We start from the raw sequence: 24,571 nt of genomic DNA, 5'->3' as shown, positions 1-24,571 counted from the left end.
ACATCAATTCACTTTGAGCTGCATTCAGGCTCAGATGATTGTGGCACAGAGGTAGGAGAGAATCCGAACAAGCCACTGCTGCTGAGCACATAAGATACCAGCGAACATACATCCATTAGTGCAGCAGGTTCTGGTCCTCTAAGGGGAAAACAAACCGACCCTGGCCTGATCCCCAGAACCTAACATGGATAAGCAGCATTCAACTTCTATGCACCACACATCTGGAACAAATGTAAAGAAAACTGCAAAACACCCGAAACACTGAGTGCCCTTAACTAAAGACTAAAAAGCCACCTGTTTACAGTTACCTTTGATTTGTAGTAAATGGAACATTGATCAATATATTTGATGTGTACTGATGATTTTGATGGTATTTGACAAAATGTCACATTTGTTTTTTTCATACTTGGGGACTGTATTTTGAAGCCTAGGCATAAATTCAAACTGGAAGACTCTTCATCTCACCTGCCCAGACAGTCACCTCATCATGCTCCGCCTTTACGTGATGAGAAGTCCAATGGTATCGGTCATATCTCCTCCAATCATCAGGCTTCGCTTCCTTCATAAAGTCTGGCGTCCTCTCTACACCTGCTCCTTGGTCGAGCTTCAACCCACCTCCATCCCTTCTCCACCTTCAACTCTTGAATTCTTCAGTACCTTTGACATCCTCTCCATCACCAGTGTCCGGATAGACATCTCTAATCCTCCTCCTCTCTGAAAGCAGTTACCAGCACCACTTTTTCTGCCGGGGATCTGAGTGCCAAAGATTATTTGTCAAATAATCTTTCTAATGCCTACTGTCTCTGTGTGAATCTTTTCAGGTTGAAATGTTTTTATGATGTGAAGCTCTTTGACTACTTTGTTGCTGAAATGTGCTATATAAATAAACTTGACTTGACCTGCCTCTATAAATATGTCCTCTGAAATTCTGTTGAGAAAAAAAACCCTTTGAGTCACCCTGGGTTAATGCCTACATGTGCACTGTGTGTTGTAAATGTGCTCTCCCCGATCAGACTGGAGGATTACAACTCCAGGTTTATTTTAGATCCCTGAGCCTGACAGTAATAAGACGTTTTTCTCCTTTACCTCCTCTGAGGCCATGCTCATCCCATGAGGCATGTAGCGCCACGCCATCTGTGCCGCTCAGATATAAAATGCCAGGATGTTTTTATTCTCAGGTAGATGAGCACTGGCTGATCCCAACACGGATGCACTAGCTGCCAACTGAGCCCTGCATGGCTGAGGATGTTTCAAGGTTTCCTGCTTTCTTCAGTGAGCTGGTTTCCTCCTTGGTGCCCTCTTTCTTTTTCCACCAGCAGTTTTACAGCAAATCTGAGCTTCTGTCCTACTTGCTTTTGTGTGTTGCCAAAATGCCGTTCATTCCACAAGTTTCAATCACACGCTCTGTGTCAGGGCTGACTGGAGATGCATCGTCTAGAAGCAGTAGAGCCACGACAAAAGTTGCAAGAGAAGGCAAAGGGAGTTCAGTCAAGGAGAGACTAGCTTTAAATTTGAAACAACTGGGCAGAAAGAGTCAGCCAAAGACCACAGCCAGAAGAATTTCTTCAGGGGAGCTGCAGACAAACAAAAGAGATCGATTGTTGCAGTCGTCTCAAACTGATAGCCCTCTTACATCAAGCTCAGGGAAGTCTCTTTCAAAGATGGAGAAGCTCAACCTTGTGAACCAAAGCTCGAAAAAGATTGAATCGGTGGTAAAGACCAGATCTAGGAATAACGAGGAGGCGCATTTTACTCTAACACTCACACCTGAAGCTGTTCTGCTGCTGCAGCGGAGAAACAGTGAGAGATACCATCGTTCTGCTGCCAGAAATGCTGCAGGTGGTTTTGGTGCTTCTGGAAGCACCACCGATTCTAGAAGACGGAGGCAGCAGTCAGTACCTCAGAGGAACAGCAGAGCAGCCGGTAAGAACAATCCTGATGCTCCACTGGGAGATATAAGCTCAATTGTAAAAATCTCCCTCCTTAATGAGAAACACAAGTATGACGATGGGGAGTATGAGGTCGTGGAGGACTTGGGCGTTGATGAGCGGGTGGTGCTGAAGTGCACCGAATGGCTACGTGGGTTGGAGAACACACCCGTAACTGTGGCAAAGACCTTAAACAGGACTGTGAGCAGTTTGAAAAGTTTCTAAAGGGGAATTTAAATAGAGGTCTTCAAATCTACAAATCATCTCTGTGTTGATAAATGTCTGTTAAATGTTTTTTTTTTTTTTTTTTTACTTTTTGCACATATGTAACATATTTAATTTACCGGATGCAAAATTTTATGTCTGTTTGAAATTAACATCCTGTGGCAGAGGTCAGCAACCTGTACAATCCAAGAGATATTTTTGCTTTCAAACAATAGAACAGTAAAAACATTTGTACAGCCTCAGTAGACATTAAAGTATCAAATTGTAAAAATACATGGCATCTAAACATACACATAATTACATAAATAATTTTAAAAACTATGTTTGACAGTAACAAGAAGGAATTAATTTACTTGAACCATTGTTATCTCTTCCTGTAATATATCTCTAATTAAAACATTGATCATTTCTGGATTTATTTTGATAAAGCTCTAAGGACCCTAAGAGAAGGCAATGGTTGCTTACTTCTGTCCTATTGGTTGCCTGGAAACTGGGCTGAAATTAAGTTATGACTTTAAAATTGTAGCAGGTTCTTGGAATAAAAGTTGTGGCTTATTGAGGTATGTTATTGCATTTAATGCAGGTTTTTGACCTTAGCAGAAATATGGCATTATGACTAGAAAGGCCTTTTCCATGGAAACCAAATAATTTGCTGTAAATACTTGATACCTTCTGTGTTTATATGAGCCAGTTACCACTACAAGCCACAGTTCTCTGAGAAAATAATCAGACAAAATGTATGTACAGTGTAGTTTGTAATTAATCAGGTCATTTTTCTATTTATTTAGTTATTTTGTTGTAAAGTGCTTTGTAAACAAAATAAAATCTATCCTTCACAATGATATGTCTTTGGTGTCATCATACAAAGCAGCTGTTAGTTTGAATATCTTTTTTCTTTGCTTTTAATTGAGATACTCTCAATCAAATTCAGCTTCAAATGCCTTTACTTGTTTTCTCCCCATGACGTTTACCAATGCCAGCTGATCAAGTTGATTTAGATCAGTGACCTAAATATACACAATGGAAAAAGTTTTTTTTCACCGCACTATTTAATAACATTGTATTGTGTAAAATTCATTCTCCATTGCCCCTCTGCATTTTTTCTGACAATCTAAATAAATAATAATAAAAAAAGACTGATTCAAAGATAAGTGTTAGGGTCAACAATGCTCTCAAAGGGGTGCTGTGGTGTCCTTAGTCCTAGATGTGGCTGTCGCAGGTTTGATTCCTGGCCTGGTGACCTTTGCCTTATGTCTTCCCCCTTCTCTCAATACCCACTTTCCTGTCAATTCACTATCAAATAAAGACAACTAGAGCCAATGAAACCTTAAAAAAATGCTCTCAAAAGTAGTGGAGGAGTAAAGGCAAAAGAAAATGTCTAGTTTTTGTACAGCTTGGACAAAAAAGTCAAGTGAAGATATTATGTGTAAATCAATACAAACAGCATAAACATTTTTGCATTTAATAACAGTATAAATATAATGACAGGTTTCAAGCAGAGATTTCAGACAAGGCAAAGAGAAAAAGATAATTATTGTAATTATTTAAAGTTTAAATAAATTGCAACTGTTATGCTGCTCTCTTTTCTCCTTACTCCAGAATTTGCAATTAGGAATTTCAAAATACAGACCTCAATATTTCATGGAGTAGAATCTTGGAAAGAAGATTCCACATGATTAATAAATCTAGGAAGTCACGAAAATGCAGTGATGTTTTCTTTTCAAATGAAAGTTTCAGAATAAACATTAAAATAAACATGTCCATATTTCATTGAATAGATTGTAGATGTATTCACAAATAGAGCTGCACCAATTATGAAAAGTGGATAGTCATTCTTTCAAAATAAAGCTTAGGCAATCCTTTAAAAAATAACGGGTTTCAGTATTTCATTGTTTAGAATAGATTATTAAAAACGAAGGTCACAAAGTTAATTGAGCCAGTGACGAAAAAGAGATTAAATAAGTTCATACAATGTCTTCCACATAAAAATTACCCAAGAACTTCAATCAGGTATGAAAAGATGTTCTATGTATGCCAAAAAAAAAACAACAAATATTTTTAAATCATTTTCCAGATAAGTTCCAGCTGAAAATAGATTTCAATCATCCAAACATTTCCAAACAAGCCAGACAAAAAAATATTCATTATGCTTTTGGGCATAGTGAATGTTCGTCAATTTTTTTTAGGAATGTTTCTAGTATTTTAATGTTTCTAGTATTTTAAAACATGAAATGTTTTTTCAAGATAGCGGAAGTTACTCAATCACAGTCATATTCTGATTTTAAAGACATTTAAAGAACATTCAAACTTTCTCAAAAGGTTTTTGTGAGTATATATGCAAATAATACCATTTTTAAATCTGTTCTGTGTGAATTCAAGTTTTCATGGGATCTCAAAGCCTGAAGCAAGTTCTAAGAAACCAATACAGTTTGTTTGTACCATGTGTTTCACTAAAATTTGCAAATAGCTCATCACATGGATTTCCAAACTGTTATTTTAAAGAGCATTATGCAGTTTTCATATTAAAAAGAAAAGCAGGGAAAGTGTGGATTATGCACATATTTCCTTCTTTGCTGCTAATGTTAGCTCACTCCCTGTAATCAGCTTTGTGAGGAATTAGATGCTGGCTTGCCTCTTGTCAGACACTCCCTTGTTCCCCTATCAGGTGTGCTAAGCATCAGCTTATCAGCCAAAGAGTCAAATGTTACAACACGTGTGTTTGATGTGAGTGCGTCACTCAGTGTGAGATACCACGTGAGCTGTTAAACAAATGTTGTTGTTTTTTTTCCTTTCCAAATCTTTAACAACTAAAGACAAAAGAAAGAAATACATTATAAAATAAACTTAAAACATTTTTCTCTATCTGGTAAAATACCCAATAAATATAAGCGAACAGACAGGTTGGCATCACTTCCATCGGTTGATTCGCAGCAGCTGCACATAAGCCAGCGTCATGCAGACAGTAATGATTCCCAGCAGAGCCACCTGGTTCTGCCAGAAGCCCCACACAGAGTAGTCAATTTCCATGCTTTTCAGAAATACCTCTCCTGGGATTCTGCAGCACAGGGAAGATAATATTGTTTTCACTGAGAGGATGTTACTGTGGGTTGCAATCGAACCATTGCATTCACACTCACATGGTATTGTTGCTGTAGAAAGTCTGGCCTTTCATCTCGTTGATGTATACAGCCTAGGAAAGAAAAAATGGTTGAGCTGAATTATGACATCACTGTCCATCTTCCCTTAAACAGCTTTTTTTTGTTTAGTATCTTTATTACATACGGTTAAAGTGTGATTTTTCACATTTTCAGAAATTGTAACAACAAGCTTCAAAGTATATTGTTGTTATTTAGTGATATAGACCTACACAAAGTAATGCATCATTGTAAAGTGAAAGGAAATGGATGCATTTTTTAACTGCTGTATGCATCTGTCCTCAGCCCCCATTCCCATTTAGGAAGTTGCCTGATGAGTAAGTTGAGTGTGTCTGTGCATAGTTCACTTTCAGTCTCTGTTTAACTATAGACTGCCTGAAGTCTTGCAGAGTGTTTATGGATATCAGTGGTTCGGTGGAGAAAGTAGCTGTTCTATAAATGGGAAGTTGGGGTTTCGATTCCAGTGTTCTCCCGTCATGTCACTGTGTCTGTGGGAAAGACACTTCACTCTAAGATATCCACAGATCTCTGTATCGCTGTAGGAAGGTGTGTGTTTGTGAGAGTGACTGGGTAAATGGAGCTCTACAATAAAGCTTTGAGTCGTCAACGTGAGCAGAAAAGTGGTTAGTCTTATAAAGAAGAATGCCCTTTGTTCACAACATGTGAACAAGAAAAGAGCCCCTCCACGCTGCTAAGGCTAATCATCTGGCACCTTCATCCTGAACAATCTCCACTGTAAAACATGGTGGTGGCAGCTTCACACATCATATTCATTTGATTAAAAGTCTAGATAGATATCAAATTGATAATTTGGGGCAAGATTGTACATTTTTGTTTTGACTGAGTTTTTGAATGTCAGTATTTAAACTGGTAGAGATTCACTCTAAATGCAGTACTTGCAGGAAAACGTGATTCTACTAAGTATTGACTAGGTGGCTCGCTGCTATGCATACGCAGGACACACTTTTCAGATTTTCTATTTGTAAAAACAGTTTGAAACAATTTGTTTTTCTTATGCGTCACAGCTATGCATTATTTGGTGCTAGTCTAATACATTAAATCAATAAAATACACCAAAGTCCATAGCTGTAACAAATGAAAAATGTCAAGGAGTAGGAATACTTTTGAAAAGCACTGTCTTACATTTAGTCCATAACTGAAAATACTGATCCATTTCAACCAAGACAACCAACTCAGCATGGAGTTGAGATTGACGAGAAAACCACCAAAGACCTACAACAGAAAAAGGACGAGATAAGATCAGGAGTGCCAAAGAAGAAAAATCAATCGTACTATGTTCAGAAATCAATGTTAATATGTATTCTGAACGTTTCAGTGCATATGTCATGGAATTTTACCATCATGAAGACAAACGGGAGGGCAATCAGGATGTTAGCCATTGCGAATGTAGATACACTGGCGGAGACGAGGAAAGCGAGGCCGACTCCTGCCAAGCTGACCAGAGACATGGTCAGGGCAAAGCAGAGGAAGGCCACAAAAGCTGGGTTCAACCCTGAAAACGGACAATAGCAGGTAAACAGGCAGGTTCTGCTACAAGCCAAACAGAATTTTAGAAATGGCAGCAAAACGTGATTAGATCTATTTATTGTAAAGAACTACACCTAAGTATCTTATCTCATATAAAAAAATATTTTATCTTACCCTGGTTCAAAATGAACAGTTAATTGCATTTTTGTGTAGTCATATGAAATGTATGGATGACTCTGTGACAGAGTCCAGATGAAGTCATACAAAATGAAATTTGCAAACTGATTGCAGTCACAGAGGGACATGTGCCTACATCACTCTTCTTGTGTTAATGGGGGTTACATTGACAGAAAGGTGCCTGCAACAAACAGGTTCATATCTACTCTGTTCAACACAATGTGAGAAGTTTAGATGCAGTGAAAAGATCTCAAGACATTCAAGATTGTTCAGCAGATCCTGGAGCATGTCCCTCTGAGGACTGTTTCAGAGTTCCCACCAGCGCAGGGCTGAACGTTTTGAAAGCAGGTGAGTGAGGGTGTGAGATGATCCATGAACAGAGGCTTTTAGCACACCGGCCTCTAAAAGGAAAGTGTCATGTTCTGTGTTGTCTGTGTATTTATTTATTGTTTTCTGTGTCCTTGAGTCTCTTCGTTGTCCTGTCCTCCCCTTGATTGTTCCCAGGTGTGTCTCGTTCTGTGATTACCCTCCCGTGTATTTAATGCCACCTGTGTGTCTGCGTCGCTGTCGGATCCTTGTCGTTTGTTCGCGTCATACTGTCTAGCTGTCGTCTCATTGTGGCGTCTAGTCCCTTCGTGTAACCGGTTGCTACCGGCGTCGAGCCCTGGTTTCCGCTCGGCCGTGCTGCCCCGTGTTTGTGGACTGTTTGGATTTTATGTTCATTAAATCATCATCATTCATCTACCTGGTTCCATCTGCGTCCACCTCACCACCAACACTGCACCAATTCTTGACAAAGAAACCACCTCTCTGCTAGACAGACACTTAAAGGACAAACTGAAATTCTCCAGGAGCAGTAGGAAGAGTCAACAGATGACTGGTGAAATGTAAATTCTCCAATGATCTCTTCTTCTATTCTTTTAGACACCTGGAAAATCATTTTGTTTGAAGAAAAGAATATGAACTCTGCTAAAAGTTTTGAACAAGAAGGATCTACAGTAAAACACTGAGTACTTTGATCATTTTCTAACAAAAAGTTTTTTTTTAAATAAACATAAATGCTAAAACAACAGCACAAAACATTTGGTAAAATGTTTTGCTATGACTGTGAATCCATATAAATAAGGATTTAAATGTAGAATAAAACAACTACATTCAATAACCCTAAACATTTAATTTAAAACTCAAAGTTTCAAATTTGAGCCTTTGTCTATTCTAAACAACTTGCAGAAGTAAATTTTTAACATGAATTCTTACTCTAAATATTCATGATTTCAAGAATGTGAACAGATTAATAACTGGTGTATGTACTCGGTGTGTATGCATGCTCAGATGTGAATACGTTACCCATCATGTAGTAGGCGATGGCTGAAAACACAAAGATGGGGATGATGCGGTTGGGGATGAGATCAGCAAAGATCTTGGACAGGAAGTAGGCAGAGGTTCTGTAATATCCACTGGAGTTCTCATGACTGTAGATTAATAATAATAATAAAAATAAATATAAAATAAATTAAAGAGTTTTGATTAAAATGACCTAAATCCTATTTTATGACATCTTTTCCAGGTCTTTTGTAAACTAAAGTGTGAGTTTGTTTATGTTTTTAGCTTGCTTTGTCAATGAATGAAAATGTTAACGATAATAAAATTGTTTGCAGATGTGGTAACAAGACAGCATATTTTACAAAATTATTGATTGAATGAATGGAATCTTCATTCTTAGCATTATAAACAACAAAAGTCTGAAGAAAAAAAATAAAAAGAACAACTAAAAATAAAATGAAACCTTCATTCTCAGTTGGAAAAGGAGCAGGAAGAAGCCAATGCTCATCAAATCCTGCCCCATGTGACTCACCCAGCATACACACATTATGCATTTCAGTCTAGAATATTACAGACACACCACTGTTGCCCTGAAGAATATCACTGGACAGCATCAACTAATTGTGTGGCAAAAAAAAGAAACAAAAGCTACAAATAATATCCCTAAGCATTATTAAGACATAGCAGGTTTATTTTGAAGAACATGTTTTCATGCTGTGGCTTCAGTGGGAAACCAGACTGAGGAGAAAATTATACCCTGATCTCAATGTCCTGAAACAATTCACATTAAACATTTTATTGCTGCTTACATGAAGATTGCTCTTTCGTTGATAAAGAGTTCGACAGCAGAAAGATTCCCAAACACCATGTTTATGATGAGGAAGAAGAATGCTCCACTCCTGATTAACGAGAGAGATAAAACAAAAAAACTTAACACTGACACATCACTTCAACATGATGGTTTATTATTTATTCAATTAAATGTTTAATTTTCTACTACGTGTTCATAATCTTTAAACTATGCAATTTTACTTCATAAACCTGTGAGGCATTATCTCAATTTGATTCTTTCCTGTTTGTTTATTTACTACCAATGCCCAAAACATTCAAGAAACTTATTTCATAGTCACAATAAAATTAATAAAAAACCCTGCCATGTTTATTTTCATACCATGCAAGTTAAAATGGATCCTTCAGAAGTTCAGGTTGCACATTGTTTATACCTGTTCTGCAAACCCTCTGGCAGAGTCTGAGGCATCTGGTAGTAGATAAGTCCCACCAGAATGGCAAAAAATATATTGAGAGCCAGCTGGGCGTACGAGGTCTGCGGATTCCTGAGAAGGTTCAGCACTGTTCTTCCACACACCACACGCATCTGTCTCACACACACAACAGCGTTATCTTTTTATGGCCATGACTGGGTTCAATCAGCAGATAAGCAAGCACAATCATATAACAGGTGAATGACCTGTCCTTGTTTGTGTCATAACTCTGTTTTCATAACATCTTAATTGATCGGAACAGAACATCTGTCAATCATTAGACTGAGGTTGTGGGTCTTTTGAATAATACAAAAAGAAAGATCCTGTTGTGCATTGGTGAATTTCTCAAACACAGATCTGCTGACCTGATAGAGGAAGGATGTGTTGTAGTTGGCTGCCTCTTCTTTTCTGTTGTCCATATCAGTAATGCTCTCGTTCATCTGATCCAGTTCCTGCATTACGTTCTGGTACAGGCCAGACTCACGATACTCCATCGCCAACCAGTTCTTGCCCTCCTCTTAGAAATTAAAGAAATGAGTGCCAAGTTAAAGACAAATATATACATACATCCTTTAATTTACAAGAAATGTCTTATTTGGCACACTTCCTGTACATATATTTACATATACATTCTGTTCTGCATTTTGAATCCTTGCAAGGACTGCTCTAAGCTGCTTTTTATATTGACAGCATTTCATATTTTATTCTTATTTTATCTTGTCTACATTGCTACTCAGTGGTGGATGTTGTGTGTCTTGTCTCTATGCTGCTGTAACTGCGAAATAATTTCCCTGCTGGGATGAATAAAGTAATTCTATTCTATTCTATTATTTAGAGTCAATTTATCTTTTGCAAGAGTCCTCGTACGAAAACACAACACCAATGCTAAATACAATGGCGAGTTATTAACAAGATAGAAGACGTATAGAAAATATTAAAAATTATACATGTCCAAAAAAACTCATTTAATGAGGCAATCAGGAGCAGAGACACAGTCCTATTAAAGTCGGAGTACCCGGAGAGAACCCATGCATACACAGAGAGAACATGCAAACTCCATGCAGAAAGACCCCAGGCCGGGAATCGAACCCAGGACGTTCTTACTGCAAGGCAACAGCTCTACCAACTGCACCACTGTGCATAAACTAGTGTTTTATGAACTGATCAACTCACATGATTTGCAATGATTTGTCCTTGTTTTTGTACCTATAGAAAACATGGGGACATTGATATATCCAATACTAGTGCATGCATTTAAAATTAAAAACTGTTCCATATGCTCTGGACTAATCTTCACCTCACATAATTAGTCTAAGCATTTTTCAGGAGATTATCAATATTGTCTGCAGAAGGTTAAGATGTGACGAGACTCATGTGACAGCCACATAGAGAAATAAGGAATCCATATGTGATTTGTGTTTTAATCTCTGTGCCACCACCGCACCCCAACTTTTAACATTTTATAACACAAAAACACAGTGGGGCAACTGGTAGTTTAAAATACAGTAATTAGTTTGACTTGCCTATTTTCTTGCTCACAATTGCATATGCTTTGAGCACAATATGACTTTGCTGTTTGGAATAAATTACTTGCAGTCTGTGATTGCTTTATGCATGTTGCCTCTCCGTTCGTGATATCCATGAAGAAATCAGCAGGGTTGTTAAAAGGCTCAATTTGATACCCTGTCCAAAAACAAGGCAGGGTTTTTAAATTACATGATATTCTTGTGCAACTTTGTTTTTTTTGCGCAGCTTGTTTGTGTTTATGTTACATACCAATGTCTGTAAAATATTCCAGGGCATGGTCTGCTGCCCCTGCGTACACAATCTCTCCTTTATGCATCAGAGTGAGGTGGTCAAACTGCTTGAAGATGGAGTAGCGTGGTTGGTGGATGGAGAAGATTACAGTTTTACCTCTTCTGGACAGTCTGAAGTGTTGCCACAAAATCAAAACAGGAGACGTATGGACATTTGCTTTGTAGCAGGTACAAATAGCAGAAAATGGTTTCTGCACTTTAGCATATTTCTACATGCTGCTTCAGAGTCTCATTGGTTTTATAGCATAAGAGGATGTGTTATAACTGGGTCATACTTGTGCAGCAGACCGGTGATGCAGTTTGCAGTGTTGGAATCCAGCCCTGTTGTTGGCTCGTCCAGAAACAACAGAGAGGGAGAAGTTATGAGCTCCATCCCGATGCTGCACCTTTTCCTCTCCCCTCCTGACACGCCTCGCAGGAACTCAGTTCCTATCTGTGTTCATAGGTACACACACATGCACATGCACACACTCAAAAACTGTCAGTAGATAAGGAGCAACATAAAATGTTTCCGTGATCTTTATTTTTTCATTTTTTGTCAAACTTGAACTTATTTGGATTTTATGTGTCAGACTAACACAAAGTATGACAAAATTATGTAAAGGATGAAAATGAACTGTATTTTAAAAATAAACATCTGAAAATGAAGCTAGAATCGTATTCAGACCACCTGAATACAAATATATTATACCCACACCACCTGCTACAGCTACTGGTGGTATGGTTATGTTTTTTTTTGTTTTGTTTTTTTTACCAGATTAGCAAATCTAGAGACTCAAATTTGACTCATTCCATGCAAGATCAGCTCAAGCTCAGCTAGATTGGATGGCATCTGAAAATCTTTGGCAATATTTGAAAATTGATAATGAATTATATTTAGTTGTATGCCACTCCATAACTGGTGCATAACATGTTTTAAATGTTTCCTACTTGAGCACAACATCATTAGCAGGTTCCAGCAGATATTGGTGCTTAATGAGCTAATGAAATGCTGTAAGGTGAAACTCCTGAGTGTTTGGTCTTATGCTGCCACTGACATGTTTAGATCCAACATTGTCTTCTGTCTACACCAACTTCTCTATTTCTGCAAAAGAACACCATCCCCACAGCATGATACTGCCATCATGTTTCATGGGATGGAAAATGCCAGCTGGACTTAAAACAGTTTGCAGTAAACTTGAGGTTTGTTGAAACGTTTTAGCTAACTTTTAAGCCTGTGTTTTCACACGTCAATTGCTCATTTCCATAACTAAAAATCTGTTAGTTTACAAAGCTGCAAATGATGAAGTACCACGTAAACTCTGGAGCATTAGAATGGTCATATTAGCAACATGTGAGTTTCTCAGCCAGTGCACATCTCAAAAAAAAAAGGTCAAAGAGAGACAAAATTAATGCACAAATATAGAATTGGATTCAACTTCTCTACAGAATTTCTCAAAACTTCTCAAACTGAATACAATGGTTTGGTCATTAGCAGGAATTTTCCAGAGTTTGACCATTTGCTGAAAAGTTAATTTGGCCATTTAATTTGGATCGATAATTTTTCAACTAAAGAGTTTTAACATTTTCAAATAAGATTCATAGCACCCATAGAAGTGCTTTCCAAAGCAATACAAATTGTGTTGTTTTTACGTAACAATTTTAGCATGATTCCATTGTATTGAAAAATGAATAAAGGTCACTGACACGCAGAACTGATCAAAGTACTGTTACTAGATAGCTAAACAACTTTTGCAAGAGCTGTATTCTGGTTTCATGGCCTCATTAAAAATCACAAATCATAGACCAATCATGTTAAATGCCAAACAACACCTAGGTTAGGAAGTGCCTAAGAACATTGTTTATCCACTCATGAAGATATGTGACTTCTGGCAGTTTGTTACACCACTCTGCATAAATCATTTCATTCCTATTAAAGCCTTCAGGGAGCAATAAGATGTTGAAGTATTATTTCAAATGCTAATTTAAAGTGAGCTACATGTTGCAAAATCTGCTTGTGCATAGAGCTCAGTACCTTAGTGTTAGCACAGTCCACAAGGCCCAGGTCTTGCAGGATGGAGTTCACTCTTTCGTGTTTATCAGCAGAGGAGTAATGCTTTGGGTTGAGACGCAGGTTGGCACTGAAGAGGAGGTTCTCCCTCACACTTAGAGTGCCCATCAGGATGTCATCCTAAAACAAAATCAAAAAGATAAAGTAGGAAAACAAGCGTTATTAGGTAGGGAACTTTGCAAGTGTCTTTTCCTACCTGTACCACATAAGCAGAGCTGAGCCTGAGTTCAGAAGTGACAGCTTTGCCGTTCACTCGGACTGTTCCTTGGCGCAGTCCAGCTGGATCTTTTCTACCTGCTATCACATCTAGAAGTCTGTGCACAGAACATAAAACTTATTTTTAGAATTCATGCTCAACTGAAATACATTTGTACCAATGTACTTGAATGAAAACTTCTTACGATGTTTTACCACTTCCTGTGGCTCCCATGATAGCATTCATCCCTGGTCTCATGATGCCACTACAAAAACATATGCAAGTTCTACTTTTTTAAAGTATACACCTTAACGTACACTTTATTGATATTATTACAATTTCACAGACAACAATCAGAAAATATTTGGTGATATTACCTAGTTTTATATAATACATATGAATGTAACCCAACCATTTTACCCCTTCCTTGAAAATATTTAACACATCAAGTGAAGAGAAATAGAATATAATATATTTTTAGCTCATTAAAAAAAAAAGGCTTGATAATCTACAGTATGTTTAAATATTAGATAACTTTGTGATGATTTCTACTTTTTGTATTTCTTAGAAAAAAAATATATTTCAGGCCAATAAATCAATAAAAATGAGCAACATAGAGCTTTTGTTATTTATTTTATAGATAGGAATAAAAAGAGCACTATAATCAACAATGTTTAATGTTATCACTGTATTATAATATAATATAATATAATATAATATTATTTTCCTCTGCCTCTCGCCCGTAGACCACTGGAGATATAGACACCAGCCCCCCCCTGACTAAATGGGATAAGGGTGTAAGAAAATGGAAGGATGGATGGATAGTATAATTTTCATATAATTTCCTACTTGCTCTGAATCTGTTTTAGATTTGAGTGTAGAAACCTGACTGACAGCAATGAATGTTGTTGGATTTAACCTGGACCTCATTTTACATGCATTTATTGTACATGGCCTAAGGATATTTGTTGTGATTTAAACTAGATGAAGTAAACAAGATATGCAGTAAAACCAGCAAGCAAGCAATAATAAATATGAAAAAATATATAAAAATGTAAAAACAAGGATAAATTCAAATACATGAGTGACGGATGCTATTAGATTGTAATTGGACATTCTCAAATGTTAAGAATCTGGTCTTACCTTACATCTTTGAGGATATGTTTTTCAGGACCTATCTTTAGGCAGAACGTCTTCTCTTGAACACAATAATGCAGCCTGGTGAAAGTAACAGTCGGCCCAGGTTCCTGGAAGCAAGTTTCAATATCAGAAACTGCCTGCTCGCCCTTGGTCATCTTCACACTCTGCAAAGTTATCAGACAAATATGAAGGAAAAGTGCAAAATGTAGACTTAGGTTTGAAAAAGCAGCTGAAGACCAGTCTGATGCAGAAACTCATGCAGGTCATGCAAGTGTTACTTAGAGAGACTTTTGGACTTCCCCTTTCTTCAGCCTATAAATCTGAGGCCAAACAGGGACATGGCATCGAACTTTTCCCTCTGCATCTCAACAGTAATTAAACCCAGAAGGCAATAAAGGCTGTTAGTTAAACAGTTAACGATTACAATTCACAGTGACTGTACCTGGCTGTCTGCAGCTTAACTAGAAAAGCCTTTCTAACGCATTAAGATATTTTATTGATGATAGAAACATTGTGGATAATCATAATTGAAGCTGTTTGCAAAAATGCAAAGTGCCGTTATGAATAAAACATAATTAAAACAAAATATAAAAATTAGCATAGTAAACATTAAACAAGAACAAAGAAACAAAACTGGAGTTGGTTGAAAAAAGACCAGCATGTTTGGACAGAATATGACAGATAACGATCTGTGGCTATTACTGGTCAAAGGTTTCTTGTATTATAATGTATTATAATGTATTGTAAAGGTATGTGCAATTTTTTAAAAGTTTTCTATATGTACATTTGATTTGTGATAATTTAAAACATTGTGATTTTTTGTGATAGAAAAATCTAATGTACACGTGAAGTGATAAGGATAATCATAACTTTCAAAATGTTTTTAAAAAAGGAAAAGCCTGACAGGCTTTTGTATTCAGCCCCCTTTACACTCTAATTAATTCCTAATTTATTACAATTGTTGGTGACTTTTCAAAAATATTTTCATAATGGATATTTAACAAGTCATATAAGAAATTACTTATTCATTTATCTCCATGCATCACTCGATAGAGTGGCATGGAGGGCAACACAGAGACAAACAACCATGCACACACACACACTCACACCTAGGGAGAATTTAGAGAGACCAATTAACCTGACAGTCATGTTTTTGGACTGTGGAAGGAAGCCAGAGTACCTGGAGAGAACCCACGCAGAGGGAGAACATGCAAACTCAATGCAGAAAGATCCCGGGCCCGGAATCGAACCCAGGACCTTCTTGCTGTAAGGCAACAGTGCTACCAACTGCACTAGTGTGCAGTCCTCATTTATCTCCAATGATAATTCATTTTCTATACATTGATATAAACTTTTTTTTATAATTTATGAAATATTATCTCTCCAATTAGTAAAGTGAGTACTTGAATTAACTCTTGTGAAACAGTTGGTTGGCAAAACATTTTCGAGGTGAAATATTAAACAGATGTTATTTTAGAATACTGATGTAAACTTTGAATAATGTTTTCCATATTAACTGCCTATTTATAGATCATTGCTCTAATAATAAAAGCATGAATTCACTTGGATTTGTTTTTAACTTGAAGTCATTTAAGAACTTATTTTCGGTTTTACTGAAATTATGTCATATCTGTAGTTATCTGATAACTTGTTCATTACTGGACTTTGGCATTTAAAGCCCTTGTGTCCTGAATTTTAGTGGTTAGGGTGCCCTCTATCGTACAAAATGCTGATTGGCAGGTTATATGGCTTCTCTTGAGCAAGATCAACTTTGTTTTTCTCTGACCTTTTCGCGTTTTGTCAGTATCCAATCAGAATTCGTCGTAAGCAAAAAAGACCCGCCCGTACCACCCAATTCAGCCAATCGACTTTCAGTACAGTGAGAAATGGGAGGAGCTATTTTCAGAAATTCTAAGGTGTTGTCATCCGCTTTCTTGGGTTTGGTGTTCAACGTTGGGTAGATAATATTGACAATGCGGCTCTAACAGCATTACAATTCCTTGGTTTCTGTAGGTGGTGGAGGGGTGTATTATCTATTTCTCTGATACAACGTCAAAGAGAGATAGCTAAGTCATCCATAAGTCCTAGAAAACTCCACTTTGAACAGAAAGCTAACCTGTTAGCTATGGAGGAGAGGAAGGAAGAGGGAGAAGCTGAAATCCAAGAACACGGCCCCGAGCACTGGTTCTCAAAATGGGAACGGCAGTGCCTGGCAGAAGCTGAACAGGACAATCCTAATGAAGAGGAAAGGGAGCAAAGTCAACAGAAACTGTGGCACCTCTTTCAGAACTCTGCTACCGCCGTCGCACAGCTTTACAAAGGTGGGCTTCACACTTACCGAAGTTCTGCTTTGGAGCTAATGCTAATCAAAGCTAATCCTAACGGTGTCTTCTGGCTGATAGACACAAAGGGTGCTCTTAATACTAATCGCGGTATCAAATGAATTTTAACATAATATGCTTTCATTGTTGTTTTGTAGCAATGTATTAGATTGTCTCCCTAAATGAAGTTTAACCGTCAATATTCTGTGGTAATGTTCTCAATATCGTGACCCTGAGGATGACTGAACAGCTGCTAAGGCTAGCCGCTAACAGCCGGTCACCATGTCAGACCGTCAGACAGCCTCGATAAAATGTGTATCACAGTGACCTCGGCTGGCAGAGCTCCTAAGCGTAACGATTCTAATCCAATCATGTTTTATGTAAAAACAACGTTTAACTTAGAATTTCTAAGGCGTTCGGTCTCTCAGTTCGGACAAATGTTTTAGTCTTCGCGTTAAGTTATCTAGATTGTCAAAATGGCGATACTCAGGGAGAGGGTTGAAAACAACAGCTGTGTTGACGCTCAAATGCTAAGAAAATTGTTGCAGGTTAGGCGGTGGATATTTGTCAATTGTGACAGAGAGAGGGATTATTCTAAGCGACCAAAATGCAAACCTCCAAACAGTGCAATCAGGTTGTCTAATGACCCCCTTGTTATTCATTGCTACCACAAAATGGCGAAGGGATTAACATAAATGTTTCCGTATTTTAAGTTTATGTACATGTGAAAGTTGTGTTTCTGTCTGGATTAACTGTCAGGTTTCCCGCACAAGTGACAAATAAAGGAATCATTGAAGTAGGTATATTAGTATAATTTTCTTGGTAGTATGATTTGAAAGAGTATTAAAAATGCTCATATCAAGATTGTGAGTTCAGAAAAAAAATAAAGACATCAACATAATTTAAAACAAAAGTTTCTGCAGTAATTTATGGCCCTGAATTAAACAGATTAAAAGCTATGGCCAAAGACAGAATATTCACCACAAAAGTTAAGTTATATATCTTTATGAAACTTAGTTTAATTCTGTAAATGACTCTAGAAAAAGCAAAATAAATGGATGTGAAAACAATTTCTTACCCAGATGTGATGAGAATTTGTTTGAAAATAATTTTTCTATAAGAATTTTGACTACAACCTCACTCTTTCATCACCTATGTGACCTCGATGTATGAATGTGTTTGTGTTGTGATTAGAAAAGTGTGTTCTCTCGTATCAAATTAATGACATTTGTCTAGAAGAGCATGAAAATATTACATAGCAGACTTTTTTTAAACAAGTCTGTCCACTTTCTGATAAATGAATCATGGTTTTAATTGCCCAAAATCTTATGAAAATCTCAGTTGTGTCCCAAACTAGACTGAAATTGAGACAAAACAAAATTAATAATTGTCAAAACGTTATCCCACAAAATTCTTTTTAAAAGACCTTAATTCCAAATCCAAAAACCTAAAACGCAGGCACCTGAATGTCAAATGTCAAAGTTGATTTGATAAGTTTTTTTATGTACCTATTTACATTTATTTATTTTTTATCTCTTCCAAAATTGGTTTGATAGTTTGATTATTTTGTATTGAACAAATCTTCTGGATGAAGTGCTCAACACAACATCTAATTGCACTTTTCTGTAACATTGTTTTAAGGTTCCCATTTGACTCCTGCATTATTATATTACATCTTGATTTTTATGGTACAAAATGTTCCACACGTAGAATTTGAGTTTAAAAATCAGATGAAACTGATTATAAAGTCTGTACATATTTTGTTTATCCATCTCATAGAATAAGCAAGAACAAGTTTTTGCATAGCACATTTCACCAGCAGGGCAATTCAGTGTGCGCCAGGTAAAAACAATATGGAGGTGCGGTGGTGCTTAGCGGTGGCTCTTAATTTTGCATGTTGACATGCTCCTTGTCAAGTGGTGAAGTCAATTGAAGCTTGTTATCTTTTGTTGTGACTACATGGTGGAAGGACTTTTAAGCATAAGGTTACGGACTTCTATTAAGGGTGAAGGGCTTCCTGAGGCAGATGCGTTCCTTTTTACAATTGAAAACATGGGCCAGAAAAGTTTGAAATTAATTATGTAACATCAGTCCTGTACAAGAATGACAGCAGAATTCTGGCAAGCTGTACACAATATGTTTAGAAAGTAGAGATTTAATTGATGTCATATAAAAGTACTTAAAAATCATTTTTAATATTTTAATGGTAAAACCAAACCTCTCTGGGACATCATCTGTTAAAGGGGCAGTGTTATGTAAAATTGACTTTTTTGGGCTTTACATGATGTTATATTGTTATTCTCTCATCAAAGACATACCTCGAGTGTTGCCTTGATTTTTCTTTTTCATGCATGTTTCATAAATCATTTAATCTCTATGGCAACCATTCAGTTGTGCAAAACACTTGGGTGGACCTAGCCCCGCCTTTAAGACGCAGCCCTCCCTTGTAACTCCCTCACTGAGCTCCTTCAGACAGCAGCAATTAGCAAACCCCTGGTGGATCTGCTGAACCCATTATAGGTGCTACTTCTCTGTGTAACTCTGGTAAAAAAGTTGTTAAAGCGTTAATAAAGGAGCCATGTTGTGATGACTACCTAATGGAAGAGTTTCAGAAAGAGCAGGAGTTTTTAAAGAGACAGAGGACCAATTTCACTGCATTCTTCTTGAAGAGTAATTATTTGTTGCCGTTTCAGGGATATATATCAGAAAATGGGTCTTTGTTTTTTTGAATGTTGATCTTCAGAACCCTTGATATTTTTTGAAAGAAGTACAAGCAATAAGTCAGTGAATTGAATTGAAACTCAAGCCAATCATGCTTCTATATTTTCATTTTGTTTCTCAGGGCAGTTGGATTTTACTTTCCCTAGATGATAATTGTAGTATCTGGATTTGAGGGAAGGGGAAAAGAAAAATCAGCATAAGATACTTGGTGACTCTTTTGAAATGCTCTTCACAGATCGCGTGTGCCAGCAGCAAGGTCTGTCCCTCTGGGTGCCCTTCCAGAATGCAGCCACAGCTGTCACTAACTTGTACAAAGGCAAGTAACAAATGTCTTCTTTTTTAAATTGCCCATCTTGTGTATCGTGCCCAGATTTAATAAAGCAGCAACTGTTTTGTTCCATTAGAGAGTGTGGAGGCCCACCAGCGGAGCTACGACCTGGGTGTTCATTTAGGTCACCAGCGAAGGAATAAGGAGGTGATTGCATGGGTTAAAAAGCGACGAAGAACTATTAGACGAGAAGATCTCATCAGCTTCCTCTGTGGTAAAGTTCCACCTCCGCGGACAGCCCGCGCACCGCCTATAGTTGCTATGGTGTCTGCAAGTCGGCCATCACCGCCAGAGACAGACAGCTCTGTGGAAGCAGATCTGCAGCCTTTCAGAGAGGCTATAGCCCTGCATGGTGAGTGAAAATGTCACGCTCAGTGGGAAACTGTTGCAGTATGAAGTCATGTAGAGTTCTGTCTGACATTGTTGTGTATATTTATTTTTCCAGGTCTGAGTGGTGCTATGGCTAGCATTTCTGTGCGCTCCGGTCCTCCAGGTTCCCCGACACACCCTGCCCAGTCTCTCAGTCGACGTAGGAATGGTCTCCACGACATGGACCTGAACACCTTCATAGCTGAGGAGATGGCGCTTCATTTAGATTCTGCCGCCACTCGTAAACGAGGCTCTACACCCCACAGTGACGTCATCACAGACTCACCCACTCATAAACGGAACAGAATGCTGTGAACTGAACGTCGAATCCTCAGCTGTCCTCTCCTTGGTGGCCGGTCGGACAGACGATGAGGACTGATGCCTTGGCTGACCATCAAACTCTTCCTCTTTAGTTGCAATGTTACGAATAAAGAAAAGCTTGGATATTATCAGTCTGCATATTTATCTCCTTCCTTATTTTTCCACCCCATTTTCTTTTTTTGTAAGAATTGTCACTCATTCGCTCCATTGTAAAGTTCATTTTATGATTTGTTTTGCCCTCAGTATTCTGATACAAGCACTCATTGCTCCTTATATCCTTAAAGTGCAGAATGTTGCATTTGAATATTTCTCGTTGTGCTTATTTTTTCTCTAGATCAGGTGAACCCAATTTATGCCTTCTGTTTTCAGCTTGCATCCAACCTCTTCCTGATTCATACTCTTTTCTGCAGTGCAGGTCAGCATCGGGGGTCTTCAGGAGGCTGAACTGCTGCTGCTGTTTGGCTTGACTTAAAAACGCCACATAGATTTTACTCTGCTGCTGTTTTGTGTTAGCCTATTTGACAGCAGAACTGCCACTCTTACTGTATCGTATGTGTCTCTGCCTTTAAGAAAGCTGCTAGAGTATCTGGTTGTGGTGCAACAGTGAGCGTGTGTGCGCACTTGTTTCCTCTGTTATTGGCAACACCCTACTGTTTACTCTTCATTTACTTACTGAAACAAGGGTTTACTGCAGCACATCGGGTGAATTCACACAAACCAGTGGGCTGATGGGATTGATGTGTTCTTAACACATTATTTGACAAAATCCCCTCATTCTGTGTTATTAGCAGTTCTACACATTAACTGCACTACCATCCATCAACAGAAATGGCCATTCAGAGTTTTTAATTCCATGTGGATGCATCTTGGTTCTTGTTGAATTACAAACAGTAACAGTGGTCAAGACTTGCATTTGACCTGCTTAATGTTTACACTTAACCCATAGATAGATCATAGTATTGTCATTATTTTTTGTTCCTTAATTTTCATGATGTGGAACACTTTCACACTCGTGATTTCAGCTTTAAACCTAGAAGGGGCCGGTGGCTGTGAGATTATATTTTGTTTAGCCAGCTCATGGAATAATGGCTGTGTTAGTTTGGCAAAAACGCTTGTTTTTTGCTGATTTCACACGCTGTTTTGTGATACAATCTTGTGTAAGCATGTAAATATGTAGGTGCAGCTATGTGGTACATATTGTAAAAAGAAGTGCTAATCCATTGGGAAGTCCTTGTACAATGATTCTAAAATAAAAGAGAATACAAGTATTTTTGCTTGTCTATTTTATTATTTTTTTTATCCATGCAAGATAGACTTTGAAATTAATTTATTAATCTTTTTTCTCAGAAAAGGCACAAGGAGAAACTGGCTACAAAAGTGATTGCAGCTTTTCTTCAATTACATTAGTTTTTAAGCTAATACCTTCTTTATAAACGTGACTACTTTATTTCCCGGTTACTCTAAGCAAGAACGTTTAAATAAGTTTGATCACTAGAGAGTTGTACAAAAGAAGTTGTAAACTGTAGTTCAGCTTTTTAAGACATGATGGCGACACATGCTTTATTTTAGGAAGGCAAGTATATTTGTGTAAAACCATTTATATACTGTACATGGTAACTGGTCTTTACTGCTGTATAGAAGTCCCAGGCCCCATATGTTTTTAAAAAGGTTGCTTTGGAGATGGAAATCCTAATGAAATCAAAGTTTCAGTTTTTTAATTCTTTTTTTTTTTTTATCAATTTAATTTAGTCTCATGTTCCTTTTTATTATGCTTTGTATTTTTTCAGTTGTTTAAGAGTTTCCTATGACTCATTTTGGGCATAAAAGGACACTCGAAGAATAGAACTTTATTCTATCTTTTCACAGCTGACAGATTTAAACAAAGCAAAAATCCAATTGTTTCTTTAGACACTTTCTTAGTAGCAATGTGTATTGAAAATAACCGTTTCTTTAGTCGAATCTACAATTATTTTGGCACATACAGTGTTGTTGCACCAATGTAATGATTTCCAGAAAGCTAGCAAAAAAACTTGAATAAATGAAATGCTTTATTTCCTGCCATTATATTTATAAACAATTAATATATATAGGGCAACTGATAACAGCCTGTGCCCAGAATAATAACATTAGATGGGCCCCAGCCTATGGCATTCAATAACTAAAAAAATAAAATATATATACTGCTCAAAAAAATAAAGGGAAGACTTAAACAACACAATATAACTCCAAGTAAATCAAACTTCTGTGAAATCAAACTGTCCACTTAGGAAGCAACACTGATTGATAATCAATTTCACCTGCTGTTGTGCAAATGGAACTTTGTACAGAACAAAGTATTCAATGAGAATATTTCTTTCATTCAGATCTAGGATGTGTTATTTGAGTGTTCCCTTTATTTTTTTGAGCAGTGTATATTATTGATTATTTACTATTTAATGATATGCAAAACTACATTTTGTTTCTCCTTTCTTCTTCCCATCACCTTTTGATCTTTATTTTTTATAGATTTTTGAGTTTTTAAGCATTAGAAAAAGGTTTTAGATAATATTCCAGTTAGATTACTAAAAGTGACACAAATAATACAATATTTCAACTTATTTTAAAAGGCCTAAATTAAAAAATTCTATTTGGAAATTTAATTAAAATTAAATTATTTTCAGTTACTGGTAAGTTAACCAATAAGATTTCAGGGTTTCTTCACTATGACACTGTATTAATAACAAAAAATAAATAAAAATGACCTAAAATGGATAATGATAAGTATTTGTATGCTTAACAAAATATTCTCAGGGTAAAAAATTCAAGTAACAAATGTTAAGTTTACTATAATTAGTATTTTCTGCAGCCTGGTGCAGTATTTTGATTTGCTGGTTGTGTTTGGATGTTATTGTGTGAGATGTAAACACACACATGGCACACTGTTCTTTGTTCACAATGAGTGTTGGTGTGTTGCGAGGCACAGTGGTTAGCGGCCAGCCGACATACGGAGACCACAGACCTTGACTTGAGGTCTGAGTCCCCTCCTTGGTTGGTCCGCCTCATCTCTTTCCCCCCTTCTTTCTGCTGACCTTCAGTCAGATTACTGTAAAATAAAGGCCATTAGTGCCAAAAAAAGTTGTTTAAAAAGTCTTATTGCAGACTCAACATGAAATTCTAAAACCGTAACACTACTTCAATTATTTTGTGGGTTTATGTGAGCACCCTCCAGCCAAGAAAGTGGCTTGTAATTTTGACTTGTTTCTTGGTATGGTATTCTCCAAAAGTGAGGCCTCATAGAGGATTCAAATAAATACCAGTACAGGTGAACCTGCTCTGCAAGAACAACTTCCAAGTTGCCCAGTTTGAGTGAAAGGTGACACACAGTTCCATGATAAGGTAAAACTTTAGAGGTGTATGAAAAGCAAGAGTCCAACACGCGGGGGCGTGGAAGGTGCCCCCAGTTCAATGCTTCAACTATAACTCCGTCTTTGCTGTCATGGTTAGTGGTGTATGAAAAAAAAGACTTTAAAAAAAATAAACAAACAAGCCACATGACACTATAAATTTTTTGGCCAAAAGAGAAAAAGAAATATTTTCCCATTTCATAGTCAGCCTTTGCAGATTTTTGATGACACATCTCTGATCTGATAGCACCTGCAATGCACACACTTTAAAAGCTCCACTCTTCGAACCTAACTGTGGTTTGACACTAAATCACAAAGATCTACCAGCAGGAACTTCAGTCAAGAAGCAAGTAAAATACACTCAAAA

General features: G+C 37.2%; 3 protein-coding genes across 4 annotated transcripts; 2 read left to right on the top strand and 1 right to left on the bottom strand.

Moving 5' to 3' along the window:
* The first annotated feature begins 1,201 nt into the window (after positions 1 to 1,201).
* LOC114143914 (uncharacterized) lies at positions 1,202 to 2,978 on the top strand. The gene has a single exon (XM_028016311.1). It carries the CDS (start codon positions 1,236 to 1,238, stop codon positions 2,151 to 2,153), a length of 918 nt encoding a protein of 305 aa, XP_027872112.1. The 5' UTR covers positions 1,202 to 1,235; the 3' UTR covers positions 2,154 to 2,978.
* A 623-nt stretch (positions 2,979 to 3,601) lies between these two features.
* abcg2b (ATP-binding cassette, sub-family G (WHITE), member 2b) lies at positions 3,602 to 15,093 on the bottom strand. Of its 2 annotated transcripts, none has more exons than XM_028016309.1 (15): positions 14,765 to 15,093; positions 13,827 to 13,886; positions 13,622 to 13,739; positions 13,390 to 13,545; positions 11,651 to 11,808; positions 11,335 to 11,486; positions 11,149 to 11,241; positions 9,924 to 10,075; positions 9,520 to 9,671; positions 9,106 to 9,195; positions 8,321 to 8,445; positions 6,667 to 6,821; positions 6,452 to 6,541; positions 5,291 to 5,343; positions 3,602 to 5,208 (listed from the first exon to the last, which is right to left on the bottom strand). In XM_028016309.1, exons 1-15 carry the CDS (start codon positions 14,914 to 14,916, stop codon positions 5,061 to 5,063), a joined length of 1,854 nt encoding a protein of 617 aa, XP_027872110.1. In that variant the 5' UTR covers positions 14,917 to 15,093; the 3' UTR covers positions 3,602 to 5,060. The 2 variants fall into 2 exon arrangements, with proteins under 2 accessions (XP_027872110.1, XP_027872111.1); XM_028016310.1 differs by having other exon boundaries at positions 13,837 to 13,886; positions 14,765 to 14,779.
* A 1,566-nt stretch (positions 15,094 to 16,659) lies between these two features.
* Positions 16,660 to 22,091, top strand: hapstr1b (HUWE1 associated protein modifying stress responses b). Its single transcript, XM_028018472.1, has 4 exons — positions 16,660 to 17,082; positions 20,039 to 20,119; positions 20,208 to 20,483; positions 20,577 to 22,091. Exons 1-4 carry the CDS (start codon positions 16,887 to 16,889, stop codon positions 20,813 to 20,815), a joined length of 792 nt encoding a protein of 263 aa, XP_027874273.1. The 5' UTR covers positions 16,660 to 16,886; the 3' UTR covers positions 20,816 to 22,091.
* The last annotated feature ends 2,480 nt before the right edge of the window (positions 22,092 to 24,571 follow it).

This window comes from Xiphophorus couchianus, chromosome 5 (assembly GCF_001444195.1).
Source record: "Xiphophorus couchianus chromosome 5, X_couchianus-1.0, whole genome shotgun sequence".
Lineage (NCBI taxonomy): Eukaryota > Metazoa > Chordata > Actinopteri > Cyprinodontiformes > Poeciliidae > Xiphophorus > Xiphophorus couchianus.
This window is presented reverse-complemented; position numbering and strand designations above follow the sequence as displayed.

What these genes read in the sequence shown, in the direction of transcription:
- LOC114143914 (XM_028016311.1), top strand. Translation starts at nt 1,236, where the DNA reads ATGGCTGAGGATGTTTCAAGGTTTCCTGCTTTCTTCAGTGAGCTGGTT.
- abcg2b (XM_028016309.1), bottom strand. Translation starts at nt 14,916, where the DNA reads ATGACCAAGGGCGAGCAGGCAGTTTCTGATATTGAAACTTGCTTCCAG. An exon ending in CATATCCTCAAAGATGTAAG is followed by an intron (nt 13,887 to 14,764) that starts GTAAGACCAGAT and finishes ATGTTTTTGTAG; the next exon opens with TGGCATCATGAGACCAGGGA. An exon ending in AAAGCAATCACAGACTGCAA is followed by an intron (nt 10,076 to 11,148) that starts GTAATTTATTCC and finishes TTAATTTCTAAG; the next exon opens with AGGAGGGCAAGAACTGGTTG.
- hapstr1b (XM_028018472.1), top strand. Translation starts at nt 16,887, where the DNA reads ATGGAGGAGAGGAAGGAAGAGGGAGAAGCTGAAATCCAAGAACACGGC. An exon ending in TGTCACTAACTTGTACAAAG is followed by an intron (nt 20,120 to 20,207) that starts GCAAGTAACAAA and finishes TTGTTCCATTAG; the next exon opens with AGAGTGTGGAGGCCCACCAG. An exon ending in AGAGGCTATAGCCCTGCATG is followed by an intron (nt 20,484 to 20,576) that starts GTGAGTGAAAAT and finishes TTATTTTTCCAG; the next exon opens with GTCTGAGTGGTGCTATGGCT.